This window comes from Garra rufa, chromosome 15, assembly GCF_049309525.1.
Source record: "Garra rufa chromosome 15, GarRuf1.0, whole genome shotgun sequence".
Classification (NCBI taxonomy): Eukaryota; Metazoa; Chordata; class Actinopteri; order Cypriniformes; family Cyprinidae; genus Garra; species Garra rufa.
The window spans coordinates 1,287,594-1,306,662 of record NC_133375.1 but is presented as its reverse complement, the minus strand read 5'-3'; the positions used below and the strand labels follow the sequence as shown (position 1 = coordinate 1,306,662).

Sequence of the window (19,069 nt, the reverse complement as noted above, 5' to 3'; positions counted from 1 at the left end):
GGAGATGTATATATATTTTATATAAATCTGAATATATAAGTTTTCCATTGATGTATGGTTTGTTAGATACAACTATTTAAAAATCTGGAATCTGAGGGTGTAAAAAAATCTAAATATTGAGAAAATCACCTTTAAAGTTGTCCAAAAGAAGTTTTTAGCAATGCATATTACTAATCAAAATTAAGTTTTAATATATTTACAGTAGAAAATTTACAAAATGTCTTCATGGCACATGAACTTTACTTAACATCCTAATGAATTTTGGCATAAAAGAAAAATTGATCATTTTGACCTATACGATGTATTTTTAGTTAATGCTACAAATACACCTGTGCTACTGTAGACTGGTTTTGGGGTCTAGTTCTAGTAGTGTGTGTGTTTTTTATTAACTTTTATTAGCTGCAGGTAGTTACTTTACCAACAGAGGGCACCATTTGCAATATACTAAACATAACACTGCTCCGCTGCATTAGTTTTAATATTCATTTGTTCTTTTGTGGGTCTAATACAAAGTAATTTGGCATGAACACTGATGTTATACCATATAATCACATAACTATCATATCAGTCAATCTCTCATGTTGTTTTATTATTTACTCAGTGTAATGTTAAATACTATATATATGAAAATTAATAGATCTGACCACAAACTTGTGGTTGTATAACTGTGTCTAACTATTTACAGCTTTTTTACATTCTTTAATAATTTTGAAACTTGGCTTGTGATGCTTAAGTCAGGGCAGAATATAGTATCACAATATACTTCATCTTAATCAGATGATACTGGATAAACAATATTCCATATTACTATATCAACCACAGCAACAAGTACAACATTGTTTACTCACTGGTGCCGAATATGGCCTGACACTGGGTGTCATAGTGCTGGCACAGGCCATTATAGCAGTAAGCCTGGTCTTGTTTGCAGGGATGGCCGTCCTGTTTGAAGACGTCATTCTGACAGAGGGACGATGAGCCATTACAATACTCCGGCAAATCACATTCATCAGTGCTGCTTCTGCACACTGTACCACCAGGCAAAAACTGACAGATAGAAAGAGAAAAAAACACATTTTAAAAATTTGCATTCAACTAATCAGAACAAATCAAATGGATATGCATGTATATATTAGCTCTGTCCTTGTGAGCTGGATGATGAGATGTAAAGTTTGATGCATTGGTAACACTTAACAATAAGGTTCATTAGTTAACTACTGTAGTTAACATGAACTAAGAGTGAACAATACTTCTACAGCATTTATTAATCATAGTTAATGTTAATTTCAGCACTTACTAATGCATTATTAAAATCAAAAGTTGTGCCTTTGAACATTAGTTAATGCACTGTTAACATGAACTAACAATGAATTACTGTATGTTTATTAACTAACAGCTTAATGAATGCTGTCTGTAATAAATGTATTGTTCATTGTTTGTTCATGTTAGTTAATACATTAACTAACATAAAATATAATAAATGCATAAATGGAATCTAAATGGTACCGATGCATTGGTAGAGAAGCAATAAATTACCGAACTAGCCAATTTTTGTCTTAAACTCAGTGAGTAAAGGACAAATGCAATATTGCCTAACAATTTAACCGGAGCAAGTTATCCTATAAAGCAGCAAGGTACTATTAGAATATTTATTAATTTTAAATTTGCTTTTATTTTTATAATTTAGCTTTTTTTTTTGTTGTATTATTTCTATATCTACATTGATTTTTTGTATTTTAGCTTTAGTAATTTTAGCATTTCATCTTAAACTCAATTGAGTATGTCAACTTAAAGGCATAGTTCACCACAAAATGAAAATTACTCATTAATGTACTCGCTTACAAGCCGTCCTAGGTGTATATGGGTTTCTTCTTTTAGACGAATACAATCAGTGTTATATAACTGGCTCTTCCGAGCTTTATAATGGCAGTGAATGGGTGTTGAGATTCAATGGTTGAATAAAGTCCAATAAAGTGCATCCATCCATCCATCATAAAAAGTGCTCTACATGACTCCAGGGGTTGATAAAGGCCTCCAGAAGTGAACTGATGTGTTTGTGTAAGAAAAATATACAATTTTTAAAACTTTATAAACCGTAATCTCTAGCTTCAGGCATTTATTAACCCCTCAGAGCAGCGTGGAGCACTTTTTATGATGGATGGATGCACTTTATTGGTCATTCACTACCATTTTAAAGCTTTGGAAAGCCAGGACATTTTTAAATATAACTTTGACTGTATTTGTCTGAAAGAAGAAAGTCATATACACCTAAGATGGCAAAAGGGTGAGTAAATCATGGGGCAATAATCATTTTTGGGTAAAACATTTGTCAAGGCAGTATTACTTTTTCATTTTAGCTCTTTTTCAGTTACCAGGAATTATTATAGTTAACATCGACAACACTGTATTTCAGGGTTTGAAACAGAGTTGCAGTGTTAAAAAAGGTGTATTTACCCTGCAGTTTTTGCAGCAGATCCCATATGCACACTGAGCGCCTGACCTCAGTTTACACGTCTTCGGCTCACAGCACGGGTCCTTCTCACACTCCTGAAACATTCACATAAACATCCTTCAGAAATTATCTTCAGTCTTTATTAGGGCTGCAACAAACTATTTTTACGACATTTTATTCATTATTATTAGCATAGATTTTATCGTTCAGTTGTTGCAGACCTGGTCTTCATCATAAACTGTACCATCACTGGCTCAAGTTACTAAATCAGGAATAAAACATGTATTCAGATCCAGATCTCTTCATTCAATGACTGAACAAATCACAAAACTGATCTGGAATCAGTCGACTCACTTCTTCTGACCCGCAGTCGCACTCTTCGCCAACGTCGACCAGCTTGTTCCCGCAGAAGGGGGCGCTGTACGCCTCGTCTGGTCGCGGTATGTTCAGAAGACAGCGGCCACCTGAGTTCAAGATCATCTTCTCAAAGTCATCAGCACTGCAGCTGCTGAAGTTACGAGAACCACTGGGAGAGAAAGAGAAAGCATTGAAGGACAAATGAATCATGGAATAAGTTTTACAAAAGTCTTACTGCACATTGAAATTACAGCACACAAAAAACACTCACGTTGCCCCTGAGTTCATAATGCAGTGCGTGACATCGCATTTACAGTTTCGGCCATCATCATGGTTCATCCCAAGGTTGTGACCCAGCTCGTGAGCCACGATGGAGGCGAATGACATCACATTATTGTTGGTGAACTGAGGGGAAAACGCACAAATACACAACAGACATTTAGATGCTGGTGAAAGTCGCTGTTCAGCAGACGCTGACTAACAGCGTGTGGAAGTATCTGTAGCATATGTGGAGTGGATCAGAGGCATCATACCGAATTAATTCCACCACCATGACTTCTTGAACAAGCGGTGCCAACAAAAGCCATGCCTGCTGTTCCACCAAATCCTTTATTTCTATGAAAAAAGAGGAAGGAGAATCAGACAGGCAGTTTCAACAGCCATAATTGCACATCATTGTTCTCAGAACAAAAAATATGACTAGACACATAATGAAAAACAGGATTTTACTTGATATTTTTTTTTTTTAGAAAGGACTTTCTGCTTTCAGCTAGGGATGCACCGAAATGAAAATTCTTGGCCGAAGCCGAACAAAATTACACATTAGGCCAAAGGCAGATTACTGAACATGGTTTTTCATGTTTTTTTTACCATTGAATAAATTAAATAGCCAGTATTTGCTTTTTACAGTTTTATCTTGCTTTTCAAAGAAAAAAAATAAATTACAAAATAACAATTTCTAAAAAAATTTTTTAACACTGATCATTTTTAACATTCTAGTAGATATAACCAACAAAGCACAATTTAACTTAAAATTAATAAGTTGGCCATTTTTAAGACCCCTTTCTTGAATCGGCCATGTGTTTTTAATGTACAAATAAATGCAGCCTTGCTGATCAAAGGGAAATGTTATAATAAACGTAATCGTTATCATTATTTTAGTGTTACTTTTTATTTTATTTCACAGAACAACAGTAAAATCACAATGCTAACATTTATGAATGTTGACTTTTATTTTGGCGAAAACCTGCAAGAAGACCTCAGTATAGGGCTGGGCAATTTGGCTTAGAATCAAAATCTCGATTAATTGAACATTTTAACCCGATTACGATTAATGAACGATTATTTTATTTATTAATAAAATTATATTTAATTATATTTATATAATAATTATTTTTTTGCCCTCATAGTTCACTGACAAGTTTTGTACAGTAAATATGTTCACATATTACAAGCGAGAGATTTTTGGATGAAGGGTGCATTACTTGATTTTAAAATAATTGAAGGAAACACACTGTCTACGATCTATGATTATTAATTGAACATCAGTGTTGAACAACTGAAATTAAAGCAAGCATTGCTTAAAACGAAAAGTCACATTTTTCTTAAATTAGTGAAAATAAATAACTTGCACTATTGGAAACAAAATAAATAATTTTCAATGTTTTTCATATTAAAAGTAGAAAATAAGCAGTATCTCCTCTAAATAAAATTACCCTTGTATATCCTGTAAAAATACTTTTTACTGTATAAATACTGTTTAAGCTCTCCATCGACATGTCGGCGGAATAACGGAACGGAGCGCTTGTGTTTTTTAAAGGGAAAGTAATTGAAATAATCTTCCTGGAAAAATTTTAACGATTATAGGTTCTGAATGTCGATTTCGATTATTTTTCGATTAATCGCCCAGCCCTACCTCAGTACTACTTTTGGCTGACAGCAGCAGATTTATGAATGATTCATTACGCTGTTTCAGCACAGATTTTCCTCGCGCTTTGGACTTTGAACCCTGGCTAATGAGCTTGTGCAGCGCTGTCAGAATAAATACAATTTGAGCGTGTATTAGACAACATAATCGGTCTGTAGTTTATTTACTAATGGTTTAAGGCCATTTCGCAATTTCAGTCATCATACAGTAACCAGCAACAACCAGCCCTTTCTCTTCTCATGTATGACATGCAATGCGGTTCTAAACTGTCTTGTGCTGTCGGTGCTTGTAATGATTTTTGCGTCTTTCTCTGACAGGTTTAAATGCTTCCATACTGCCGACATGTTTGCTGCATTAGTGCACGCCTCACGCCATTGTTCGGTATAATTTATTTGCCCTTTTCTCTTATTCGGCTGAACACTGAAAGAGCTTTTTTTTTGCTATTTTTGGCAGAATCATTTTGGTTGCCGAACATTCGGTCCATCCCTACTTTCAGCTCAGATAATTTACACACAAATCATTCAATTCACATTCTTAAGAGAGCTACAGTACTAGTGGAAAAACTAAATCCTGAGGTTTTTCGAATCGCTTGGAGTAATAGTGTTTCCAACTATGAGCAAATCCTAATAAAAATAGCAAGATGTACATACTTTGGCAGTCTTAACATACACACTTAACTATACATCAATGGAAAGTTTATTTATTCAGCTTTCAGATGATGTATAAATCTCAGTTTCAAAAAATTGACCCTTATGACTGGTTTTGTGGTCCAGGGTCACAAATAAAAATTTATATTTTAAGTATATTGAAATAGAAAAGCACTATTTTAAATTGCAATCATATTTCACAATATTAATGTTTTTTTCTGTATTTTGAATCAAATAAACAGTCTTTCAAAAAGTTTATGTTATTTCTGTGATGCAAAGGTGAATTTTCAGCATCATTTCAGCGATCCTTCAGAAATCATTCTAATATGCTGATTTATTATTATTGCTGAAAACAGTTATGCTGCTTAATATGTATATTTTTGGAACCTGTTATATGTGGTTTAGGATTCTTTAATAAATATATAAATAAATTTATATATATAAAATAAATTTAATAAATATATAAAACAATAAAAAGAACAGCATTTATTTAAAATATAAATCTTTTGTTACAATATACACTACCGCTGAAAGTTTGTGGTCAGTATTGTTTTACTTTCTTTCTTTCTTTGAAAGAAATAAATACTTCTATTCAGCAAGGATGTGTTAAATTGATAAAAAGTTATAGTAAACACTTGTACTGTTAAAAAAGCAGCACAACTGTTTCCAACATTGATAATCAATCAGCATATTAGAATGGTTTCTGAAGGATCGTGTTACATTGAAGACTGGAGTAAAGGCAGATGAAAATTCAGCTTTGCATCACAGAAATAAATTACATTTTAAAGTATATTAAAATAGAAAACTGTTATTTTCAATGGCAATAATATTTCATAATATTACTTGACCAAATAAATGGAACTTCTTCTTTAAAAATGTATTTTTTTTTATGTATTTCTCGACTTAACTGCTGTCTTTCACACTATGAATAATCATATTCTTCTGGACTGGCTCTACAATTAGACTAGCATTTGTGGACCAGCCCTAAGCCTTGTTAAAATCCTTCATCTCAGAACATTTTCATTTGTTTATGTAAAAAAACAAACATCTGATCTTGTATTGTAAATTATGGTGTGCAGCAAGGCTCTGTATTAGGTCCTTCTCTCTGTTCTTTCTTTGGTTGATATTTTTGATATTTGGTTGATAAATGTTCTTTAGACACACTTGAAAGCACTTCCATCATTTGATATAGACTGTAAAAGAGAAAGCTCGTACATAATGAGCTGTGCGCTGTCATGGCGACGACGGTGAACTAGCTCTTTCTCTCTCCACTGAGTAAAGCGGCCCAGCACCTCTCCAGCACTGCCATCAGTATTGATAGAGTTCTGCATGGACCAGATCTCAAGCCCCACCAACACAATACGGATATTCAGAGCCATGTACATCTAAAGCAGGACAAAGAGATCAAGAGATGAAATTATTAGACTCACTATTTAAATGATACAATTAGATGCATTCTTTGCATTCATTTGAAAACATGCAGGCAGACTTACACTATCAACATAGTTAGCGATCTGAACCACCTCCTCTCGTACTGCAGTTTGATTCTGTTTTTTGTAGTTATACTGTAAACAAGAGAAAATATAAAAAGTAGGAAGGGTTTCAGAAATTTGACACAATTCTCACGTTGGTGTTTAAATGACCCAGGCAGAGGCAATCACACATTTTCATCCCACACATCTCCAAATGTTCACTAAATCTCTCCACACTTCCACTGAATGCTTTCACACTAACTCCTCTCAGTTTAAAAAAGAAGTTCACTTCCAGAACAAAAAATTACAAATAATTTACTCACCCCCTTGCCATCTAAGATGTTCATGTCTTTCTTTCTTCAGTTGTAAAGAAATTACATTTCTTGAGGAAAACATTTCAGGAATGTTCACCATATAGTGGAGTTCAATAGTGCCTGCAAGTTTGAACATTCAAAATGCAGTTTAAATGCAGCTTCAAATGGCTCTAAACCCCCAGTTTCTATGGCTTCTGCCTCTTCGACTTTTTCCAACTTTGACTTCTTTGAATTTTTTTTCAGCTTCTGCCACTTTGACTTTGCCTCAGATTTCTAATTCTTTGACTTTTTTATGGTTTCTGCCTAGGTTTCTCTTATATGGTTTCTATGGCTTCTGCCTCTTTGACTTTTTCCAACGTTGACTTCTATGGCTTCTGCCTCTTCGACTTTTTCACCATTTCCTTCAACTTCTACTTGTTCTATGGCTTCTGCCTCTTTGACTGATTTTTTTTCGGCTTCTGCCTCTTTGACTTTTTCCAATGTTGACTTCTATGGCTTCTGCCTCTTCGACTTTTTCACCATTTCCTTCAACTTCTACTTGTTCTATGGCTTCTGCCTCTTTGACTTTGATTTTTTTTCGGCTTCTGCCTCTTCGACTTTGCCTCAGATTTTTAATTCTTTAACTTTTTTTATGGTTTTTGCCCAGGTTTCTTTTCTGTGGTTTCTATGGCTTCTGCCTCTTCAACTTTTTCACCATTTCCTTAGATTTTTACTTGTTCTATGGCTTCTGCCTCTTTGACTTCTTTGCATTTTATTTTTCTCGGCTTCTGCCTCTTCGACTTCTTTGCATTTTTATATATATATATATTTTTGGCTTCTGCCTCTTCGACTTTGTCTCAGATTTCTACTTCTTTAACTTTTTCTATGGTTTCTATGGCTTCTGCCTCTTCGATTTTTCCCCAACTTTGATTTCTTTGAATTTTTTTTCGATTTTTCCCCAACTTTGATTTCTTTGAATTTTTTTTCTTTGACTTTTTCCACCATTTCCTTCAACTTCTACTTGTTCTATGGCTTCTGCCTCTTTGACTTTGAATTTTTTTCTGGCTTCTGCCTCTTTGACTTTGTCTCAGATTTCTACTTCTTTGACTTTTTCTATGGTTTCTTTCTAGGTTTCTCTTCTATGGTTTCTATGGCTTCTGCCTCTTCGACATTTTCACCATCTCCTTCGACTTCTACTTGTTCTATGGCTTCTCCCTGTTTGGTTTCTGCCTCTTCGACTTTGTCCCAGCCAAGGAAGAAGTGTCTTATCTTGCAAAACGATCAGTCATTATCTAAAAAAAATTACAATTTACATACTTTTTAACCTCAATCTTGTCTAGCTCTGCGTGAACTTTGTGAACTCCTGTTCAATACAGTTAGGGTATGTCAAAATACTCCCATCTCATTTTCTCCTCAAACTTCAAAATCGTCCTACATCAGTGCAGAAGTACCAACCCAGTGTTTACAACAAGTGAACGTTCAAAGAAGGTCAAACGCCCTTTACAAAAAAAAGGTAAAACAATGATGTAGGATGATTTTGAAGTGATTTTGAAAATGAGATGAAAGTTTTTCGACATACCCTAACTGCCTTAAACCGATATACACAGAGTACACGCAGAGCTAGACAAGATGAGCATTTGAGGTTAAAAAGTACATAAATTGTCATTTTTTTTTTTTTTTTAGAAAATAACTGATCGTTTTACTAGATAAGTAATTTAAGAGCCCTTTGAGGCTGCATTTGAACTGCGTTTTGGAAGTTCAAACTCGCGGGCACCATTGAAGTCCACTATATGGAGAGAAATCCTGATATGTTTTCCTCAAAAAACATGATTTCTTTACAACTAAAGAAAGAAAGACATGGACATCTTGAATGACAAGGGGGTGAGTAAATTATCTGTAAATTTTTGTTCTGGAAGTGAACTACCCCTTTAAGAGCTATAGAGACAGAGCACCTCCATTGACTTTGTATTGCGGGAAGCTGTCTCCTTATCATTTCTGACTTACAACAAAAATCAGAACAATGTCTAAAAGCTGCTATGTTACAAAGTGTACAGTAAACAAGCAATGCGCTCTGTCTCTATTTCCCTGGGTGCAACATCTCATCGGACAATTGGAAAAGAGAAGATGCTGCAAGATTTGCATAACTTACTCTCTCATGATCCACCACCATTAGCAGTTCCACGTAGTGCGTCTGGTGCAGCACTGCTCTCTTTTTCTGTTTGGACAGACAGGCATTTAGTTTTATTTTCAGCTGTGTTTGCCAACACAAGCATTGCTACCATTATGATTTGACAAATTAAATTATTAGAATTAATTTTAACAAAGTAATACAGCCTAACTGAAGGCAGATAAATACAGAATTAAACTACTTTAAAATGACTGTGGCTTAGCCTAAGAGTTTTAAAACTTGTCAAGGCATCCAATTGCTAAAATATAAGGCAGACTTGTCACTTACGCTTATTTACTGTATACTGTGTGAGAAAAAATATGCATAATATTATGAGGACAACATGATGGCAAAATGTAATGTGTGTCTTTATCATAAAAAGTGCAGAAATTGTGTTCCTTTTATATCACTGTCCTAAAAACAAAACAAATTATTATTATTGTCTAAAAACATTCTTATTGTTAAAACACTGTTTTAGAATATTCAGAAATACAGTAAGAAATCTAGTCATGTCGGTGTAGAACCTTTAAAAATGCTTAAAACTTAACATATACACCACAAATTTTTTTATTGTTTTTTTAAAGAAGTCTCTTTTGCTCACCAAGCCAGTGTTTATTTGATCCAAAGTACAGCAAAAACAGTACAATTGTGAAATATTTTTACAATTTAAAATAACTATTTTCTAATTGAATATATTTTGAAGTGTAATTTGTTCCTGTGATTTCAAAGCTAAATTTGAGCATTATTACTCCAGTCACGATCCTTCAGAAATCATTCTAATATTCTGATTTGCTGCTCAAAAACATTTATTGTTATTATTATTATTATTATTATTATTATTATTATAAAAACAGCTGAGTACAATTTTTTAAATTTCTCTGATGAAAGCAAAAGTTCAGAGAAACAGCATTTATCTTCAATAGAAACCTTTTGTAACATTATAAATATCTTTATCAGTTTTGAATTTAGCAAATTTCTTTCCAAAAAAATTATACTGACTCCAAGCTTTTGAATGGTACAGTGTATAATGTTTAAAAAGCTTTTTTGGATATTTCTATTCATAAATAAATCCTGAAAAATCTACTGTTTTAAATATTGATAATAATAATAATAATAATAATAATAATAATAATAATAATAATAATAAAAACAAATCTTGAACAACAAATCAGCATATGAGAATTCTAAAGGATCATGTGACACTGAAGACTGGAGTAACGATGCTGAAAATTTTGCTTTGATCACAGGAATAAATTACAGTTTAAAATATATTACAATAGAAAGCAGTTATATTAAATAGTAAAAATATTTCACATTTTTACGTTGCTGTACTTTGGATCAAATAATTGCAGGCTTGGTGAGCAGAAGAAACATCTTTAAAAAAAAAAACATTAAAAATCTTACTGTTCAAAAACTTTTGACTGGTATCATCATGCACAAACACACTACTGCAACACACTTCAGTGCCCATATACATTTTCTTTTCCAGCATTCACAGTTCATTAGCCGTGTTCTAAAGCATGTGTTAAATTGCTCATGTCATTATTGGGATTTGGAGTGACTCACCCTGATTAGACGGCTGCCAGCTTGACCAAATGTGATGTTGTGGACATGGTTGTCTGTAGGTTGCCTTGGTGAAGATTCGTCATCATGGTTATGAACGTGAGGCGTCCCACAGCTAAGAGGTTCTGTCTTGACATCCTCCAAACGATACACCAAGTGCTCATCGCTGGTGGAACCTTCCAATGGTTCAATACCAAAACTGGTGCCCTCCGTGTGGATAACACCCCTAAGGTACATAAACATCACATAATGCATTTTGAAAATAGGGTCAATTTTTATTTCATGCCGAATATAAAGATAAAATTGCATTTAACTGCAAATAACGTTACATATTTCCAACCAAAACAGTGACTTGAATGACTTACAGGGATAGTTAAACCAAAAAAGAAAAATTGTGTCATTAGTTACTCACCCTCATGTCGTTCCAAACCTGTAATACCTTTGCTCATCTTCGGAAGACAAATTAAGATACGTTTGATGAAATCTGAGCACTTTCTGAGGCTTCAAGGCCCAGAAAGATAGTAAGGACATTGATAAAATAGTCCATGTGACATCAGTGGTTCAACCTTACTGCTATGAAGCTACAAGAATACTTTTTGTTGAAGAGAAACACCTGCCAATTGCCATGATAAAACTTGAAAGAGCCAGGACATTTTTTAATATGACTCTGATTCGTCTGAAAGAAGGAACTCATAAACACCTAGGATGTCTTGACAGTGTTTGAATAATTGTCTAATTTTAATTTTGGGGTGAACTAACCCTTTAACTCATTTCTGTATCCAATACTGCTGTCACATTACATCACAAAAGAACAAACGACTCAGACCTGAGAGGTGAACTAATCATTTCTCCTTCCTGTACAGACTGCATAGCGTCTATGGGGCTGTCACAGGATGAATGAACAACTCCAACCCATACCCGAAGATACGAGGGATGAACTAATAATTTCTGTTTCCTGTAAAGAAGCAATAGGATGTTGCGCATGTGCATTCAACAAAAAAGTATTCTCGTAGTTTCTTAAAATTATGGATGAACCACTGATGTCACATGAACTATTTTAATTATATCCTAACTACCTTTCTGGGCCTTGAATGTGTTAGTTGCGTCGTTGTCTATGCAGGGTCAGAAAGCTCTCGGATTTCACCAAAATATCTTAATTTGTGTTCTGAAGATGAACAGACTCACAGATTTGGTATGACGTGGGTAATTACTAACAGAATTTTCATTTTTGGGTGAACTATCCCCTTAATTTGATCCATTATCTATTGTGAAAAGCAGATTATTATTATGAGATTTATATTTTTTCACTGCCTGTGTGGCCTTGGATAAATCAGCAAAAACGAAAAATAATTTATTAAACAAAATAGGCAGGGAATGTAAGACAATGAAGTAAATTTTAAAGCGTGTCTGCAGCTGTAAAAGCTTTATAGTCTGTTCCTAAAGTAACATTTCAGCCCTCTATCCTTTTAAAGCTTGTGTAATCTCACCTTAACCCAGAGCACAGGCTGAGTGCTGCAGAAGAGCCCTCCACATCCTCTATGTAACCACTGTAATGACAATGACCCTGAAAGAGAGAAATATACATTAAAAGAAGCCACAATAAATACCACCAAGACAAAAAAAAATTTATAATTTCAAAACCTTGACTAACAACCATCAGCATTCTTGTCATTAAAACATAAAAGATGCTTGATTATCAGGAACAAGACACTTGGCTCTGACAGTTTTACTGTAGAACAATAGTTCTCAAAGAGTCATTAACATCAGATTGTTTTAAAATAAGACAAAATAAGCATTTAATATAAGACAAAACAACTACTTAGTATTTTAATTCAACCACTAAGCAACAGTTTTTCTTTGAATAACCAGGATTCACACAATTTTGAAAAAATGTGATTTCTAGACCTGAAAAAGTCATGTAAATTAATTATATATATATAAATTTTCTAAGTTTCTAATGCTCATCAAGGCTGCATTTATTTGATCAAAATTACTGAAAAAGTAATATTGTGAAATATTACTACGTTGTAAAATATTGTTATTGTTATTATCAGCACTGGAAACAGTTGTATTGCTTAATATATATATATATTTTTTTTTTTTTGATATTATAACTTTTATTCAGCAAGGATGTGTTAAATTGATAAAAAGTGATAGCAAATATTAATATTGTTAGAAAATATTTCTATTTTAAATAATAGTGTTCTTTTTGACCTTTTATTCGTCAAAGAATCCTGAAAAAAGTATCACAGGTTCCAAAAAATATTCGTTGCCAACATAGATAATTCTAATAATAAACCAGCATATTAGAATGATTTCTGAAGGGTCATGTGACACTGAAGACCGAGTAATGGCTAATGAAAATTCAGCTTTGATCACAAGAAAAACATTTTTTTTAATGTATATTAAAACAGAAACCATTATTTTATATTGTAATAACATTTCTGTATTTTGATCAAATAAATGCAGTCTTGATGAGCGTAAGAGACTTCCTTAAAAAACATTTGGGATCAGTCTTACTGGCAGTGTATATCTGTTAAGTTACTACTGTTAACCAAGCTCTAAAAATGCTAGAAATGCAAGTAAAACTTAAAAACCTTAATCTCTAATTTTTTCATTTTGGATTTTGTTGTGAGGGGCCTTGGAGTCAAAAAGGTTGCGAACCACTGCTGTAGTTCATATGTGAAAGAGCTACATTCACTGTCCCACCTGTAACAAATCAGATTATATAAGCATGTGAACCATACGTTAGACACTGTCCTGCACTGAAGGGCTCTGTTAATACTGAGTCAAGCTGATTTACAGGGATTTCAAGAGCCTTGACACTTAAATTTAGCTTTCACAGCCTCTTTGTCATTAATAATTATCATTTTCAAACAGCATAACATACATTAGCATGTATATATACAGTCAAGCCCGAAATTATTCATACCCCTGGCAAATTCTGACTTAAAGTTACTTTTATTCAACCAGCAAGTTTTTTTGACCGGAAATGACAGAGGCTTCTCCCAAAAGATAATAAGATGATGTACAAGAGGCATCATTGTTGAAAAAAATATTTCTCAGCTTTTATTTACATTTTATTTACAAAATCCAAAGTTCTATACCATTCCAAATAGTCCAAGCTGTTCTAAAGCATCCTAATTACCCTGATTCATTGGGAACAGCTGTTTTAATCAACTCAACAGGTGAAAAACAGAAGCTCTCTGCTGTTGGTTTGTGGACAGTCATGGCTAAGACAAAGGAGCAAACTGAGGACCTGCGGCTGCGCATTGTGGCTGCTCACAAGTCAGGAAAGGGCTATAAGACCATATCTAAATGTTTTGAAGTTCCAGTGGCTACAGTGCAAATTATTATAAAAAAAATACAAGACGTTCCGCACTGTGAAAAATCTCAGAGGACGTGGTCGGAAGCCAAAAGTGACACCTGTGCTGGCCAGGAGAATAGTAAGAGAGGCAAAAAAGAATCCAAGGATCACCACCAAGGCCATCCTGATGAATCTGGGATCTGCTGGTGGCAACATCTCAAGGCAGACAGTCCAACGGACACTGCACACCGCTGGGTTCCACGGACGCAGACCAAGGAGGACAGCACTTCTCCAGATAAGGCACACAAAAGCCCGCTTGGCCTTTGCAAATGCTCATCTGGACAAAGAAGAAGACTTCTGGTCTTCTGTTTTATGATCAGATGAAACAAAATTGAATTGTTTGGCCACAGTGATGTAGCCTTCATTTGACGTAAAAAAGGAGAAGCCTTCAACACTGGGAACACCATCCCCACTGTCAAACATGGTGGTGGGAAATGAATGTTTTGGGGGTGTTTTTCAGCCGGTGGACCAGGGAACCTAATCACAGTAAACGGCACCCTGAAAAAGGAGCAATACATCAAAATTCTTAACAACAACATCAGGCAGTCTGCAGAGAAACTTGGCCTTGGGCACCAGTGGACATTTCAGCACAACAACAACCCAAAGCACACAGCAAAAGTGGTGAAGAAATGGTTAGCAGACAAAAACATTAATGTTTTGCAGTGGCCCAGCCAGAGTCCTGACTTAAATCCAATTGAGAATCTGTGGAAGGAGCTAAAGATCAGGGTGATGGCAAGGAGATCCTCCAACCTGAAAGAGTTGGAGCTCATCGTTAAAGATGAATGGGCAAAAATACCAGTGAAGACATGCAAAAAGCTAGTTAGCAATTATAGGAAGTGTTTGATTGCTGTAATAGCCAATAAAGGCTTTTCTGTTGATTATCGAGAGGGGTGTGAATAATTTTGGACATGCCACTTTTTGTTCAAATGTAAATAAAAAATGAGTAATCATTTTTCCACAGTGATGCCTCTTGTACATTGTCTTATTATCTTCTGGGAGACGTCTGTGTCATTTCTAATCAAAAAACAAAAAACAAAAAAAAACTTGCTGGTTGAATAAAAGTAACTTTAAGTCAGAATTTGCCAGGGGTATGAATAATTTCGGGCTTGACTGTATGTACAACAATGTGTGATGGTGGGTTGTGTGTTTGAGTGTGTGTGTTTCTGAGTGTGTGCCCGGGAAAACAAGCTCTCAGCAGACCGGATGAATCAGTTTGTGTCATCAGATATTGAGTTGCTCTAATGAATCACTATTTCAGAAAAACAAGAGCAGAAAGGCTTGATAAAACCATCTGCTGACACAACTGTTGTATCACAGTTTTCCGGAGCTATTTAACCTCTGGACAAACCCTTACAAGACAAGCACCACTAGTAATACTGTTATTTTTAGGATTAGCCATATGAACAAACTCCTAATTTTGAGTATTACTGTACATGTCTGTTTGTACTAAACTCATAAATGATACCTCAAATCATGAGCAGCATAACAGAAACTACAACTATTACAAACAATTTTTGTTAGTTGATTTAGAAATTTTGTGAAGGAAATTCACAACTCACATTTTCTTCATAAAGTACAAAATGTAGTTTTTGTAATGATAATGCTTAACATGCTATTCTGGAGTTACTGGAGTCGCATAGTATCTGTAGTCATGATTTGTAACTAGTTTTTAGGGATGGGATGTCGATTCCCATTGCTTTCATTTAGTGGGAGTGTTGTTATCTACATCACTATGACTCATTGCTTTGTTTCCCAGTCTAATGCCATAAAAGTGATTCGAGTTAAACAGTAGATGTGTCTACTCTCTTGTATGTGTTGATTTGAGAGAGAAAAACGAGTCTACATTATAGAGCTGGTTACCCTAATATCTTTGCTAATACGGAATGTCTAATTTAATCCAGGATGGAGGCTTTTAAACAGCAAGTTTTATTGACTAATGGTGTGTGTCTGATGTAATGGGAATAAGAAAACACATCCTGTAGAAATCCCACCGGACATCATACACGAGTGAGGGTCAGCTGACCCACTGATTCCCAGCCACTGCTTTCTGAACGGATGTTTCTTCTCTTCTAAACTCTCTATATCTCCTTTTGAATTAAATGTACACTTTAATTCTTTAAACTTTTATTCTTAAAACTTAAAACATAAAACATTTCAGGATTGCTCTCCATATAATGGACTCAAATTTGAACTTCCAAAATGCAGTTTAAATGCAGTTTCAAAGGGCTCTAAATGATCACAGCTGAGAAAGAAGGGTCTTAATCTAGCAAAACGATTGGTTATTTTCTAAAACAAATGATCGTTTTGCTAGATAAGACCCTTTTTTCCTCGACTGTGATGGTTTACAGCCATTTGAAGCTTTATTTTTGAAAGTTCAAACTTGGGGGCACCATAGAAGTCCACTATATGGAGAGAAATCCTGAAATGTTTTGCTCAAAAAACATAATTTCCTTACAACTGAAGAAAGAAAGACATGAACATCTTGGATGACAAGGGGGTGAGGACATTATCTGTAAATTTTTATTCTGAAAGTGAACTACTCCTTTAATGCACTTTAATTGTGTGGAAGTAGTGCTGAAGTATACTATTGCAAGTATACTTTGACTACACTTTAAGTATTTTACATTTAAATGTGAAATGTGCATTGTGCACAAGTAGCACTCCAAGTAAAGTTTTATTACAATTTTTATATCAGTAAGTCTCGAGTGACATGTCAGTAAATATGTTAAAAGACTCGAACTATACTTAGTATAAAATAAATGCATTTTAAATCTATTATTTTTTCACTACACTCTTAAAAATAAAGGTGCTTTACGGTGCCTTGGAAGAACCTTTTTTGTCTAAATGGTTTCATTAAGAACCTTTAACATCTGAAGAACCTTTCTGTTTCACAAAAGGTTCTTTGTGGTGAATTAAGGTTCTTCAGATTATAAAGAGATTCTTTAAAGAGATTCTTTAATGTCAAATTAAAGTATATTTTAAACCATTATGTTTTAAGAATCTATTGTCATGCTTTAAAGAAGTACACTTACTTTATAATTTTAGCTTTTGTGTGTTATTTGATATTAAAGTTAATATAGTTTAAGAGTACTAAATAGCAGCTTCATCATTACAAATGTAAATACACTGCATACAAGTTTCATTAGAAATGGCATTAAAGTATATATTTTAGTTTACTATGAATATTTGTCAGTCTAATACAATTATTTATGAAATTACACTTAAAGATGTCAAAAAGCACTAAAATTCAGGTGCATTTACTATGAATCTGAACTATAATACATTTTCATTTAACTGCAATTAAATGTCCAAAACATTACAGTTAAGTATTCTTTTAAAGCATATTATTTCCATAATAAATGCTCTTTTCAAAAATATGCTTAAGTGTATTTCTTTATCACAAGGGTCTCGAGGCAGCAAAACAATTTTTTAAAATGATCTTGCAAATTCACTCTTGTGCTCTTTCCTGTTGGCAGAGGGTCTCTTCAGGTTATTGCACAAAAAATGTCTAGCTGTTAGAATAGAAAACAGATGAAATTGACCACTACACTTGAATTGTATGTTCAAAATAAACACATTTTCGAGATATGAGACAACAAAGCCCATATTTACACCTTCCTGCATCATTTAAAGTGTTGCATTTAGTTTTTTCATTGTTTGAAATCCTTACACCTTGTTTAATAAACAGAAACATCTGCTAATAAATCATTCTATGGTTAATTTCTCAGAAAAGTTTAAACATTGTGTCTCTGTGGTGCAATCAAACCAAGTCATTTGTTTGGGTCATTCTTGTGTATTTCACGTTGGTGGCGTAGAATTTACACACTTCACCTACAGTGCTTTTTTTTTTTTTTTTTGCTTTTTCTGACCAAAAAAAAAAAGACAAGGCCTCAACATTGCTTAAAATATTTTGTCTGGCGCACCTGACATCCACATGGGGAGGAAAGCTGTAATGCGCATGAGGAGGCAATAATCACTGTGCAGCTGTTTCCTGTTCTGGAACAAGGAACTGTGTCATCAGACTTTCACATCACTACAGTCTCAGATCAGCATTTCACTGAAAATCCAACTACAAGGCTTTTTAGACTGCACCCAAAAGGTTTTACGCAAATCCCAAGTGGGTAAAATTAAGATTTCTTTCTCTTAACAAATGGTTTAATACAGGATTAAATTACAAATGTTGAAGTTCATCGATTAAATGTGAAATACAACTGGGAAGACAAAACCTGGACTTTACTTTGAGCTTGATATCCACAGACAAGACAGTGAACTGTACTGTACACATTTTGTAATAACGAGGGATCGTTGGTAAAAAATCTGTAAATTTCACTATGCTTCAAAGTTAACAGCAAGTCTTCAAAAGAGATGCCAATTTTGACACTTATTAAACACAATTTGGCTTTTTGTTCTGTTTAGACATGCTGCCTTTGTGTATGAGTGTGTGCACGCTCGTGTTTTGCCCCCCTTGTTACATAGAGAGGGTACAATAGATGCAAAATAAAGCTGAGCTATTTTTAAACCAGTGCGATGACAATAATTTGCTGAACTATTTCCCATCATGCATACGGCAGTGACACGGCCCAGCATTTTCTCTCTGATAAAACCTACCCTGACACCAGAAAACCACCCATTTTGCTATTGTGCACACTGCATCAGTTTACAAGAGGTAAAACTGTCCCTTTTTTCACTGACAAGCTATTTTTACAAGATCCTAAAATATTCAGTTTTAAATTATGCCCTGATGCAAAACAGTTTAATCTAAAACAATATGCAAATGTATTCAAGTCTTTTCTTTGTATTACAGCACTCAAAGCAATAACAGCAACT

General features: G+C 34.2%; 1 protein-coding gene across 2 annotated transcripts in view; it reads right to left on the bottom strand.

The window, feature by feature from the left end:
• adam9a (ADAM metallopeptidase domain 9a) overlaps positions 1-19,069 on the bottom strand; it is a 58,457-nt gene that overhangs the window by 11,532 nt on the left and 27,856 nt on the right. For both annotated transcript variants that reach the window (XM_073818871.1, XM_073818870.1), the window contains exons 5-14: positions 12,363-12,439; positions 10,879-11,101; positions 9,295-9,360; positions 6,874-6,945; positions 6,596-6,765; positions 3,340-3,421; positions 3,078-3,211; positions 2,804-2,975; positions 2,452-2,544; positions 849-1,044 (exon numbers count right to left, since the gene is read on the bottom strand). In XM_073818871.1, coding sequence (XP_073674972.1) covers positions 849-1,044; positions 2,452-2,544; positions 2,804-2,975; positions 3,078-3,211; positions 3,340-3,421; positions 6,596-6,765; positions 6,874-6,945; positions 9,295-9,360; positions 10,879-11,101; positions 12,363-12,439 — 1,285 coding nt within the window. The remainder of the gene's footprint in view (positions 1-848; positions 1,045-2,451; positions 2,545-2,803; positions 2,976-3,077; positions 3,212-3,339; positions 3,422-6,595; positions 6,766-6,873; positions 6,946-9,294; positions 9,361-10,878; positions 11,102-12,362; positions 12,440-19,069) is intronic.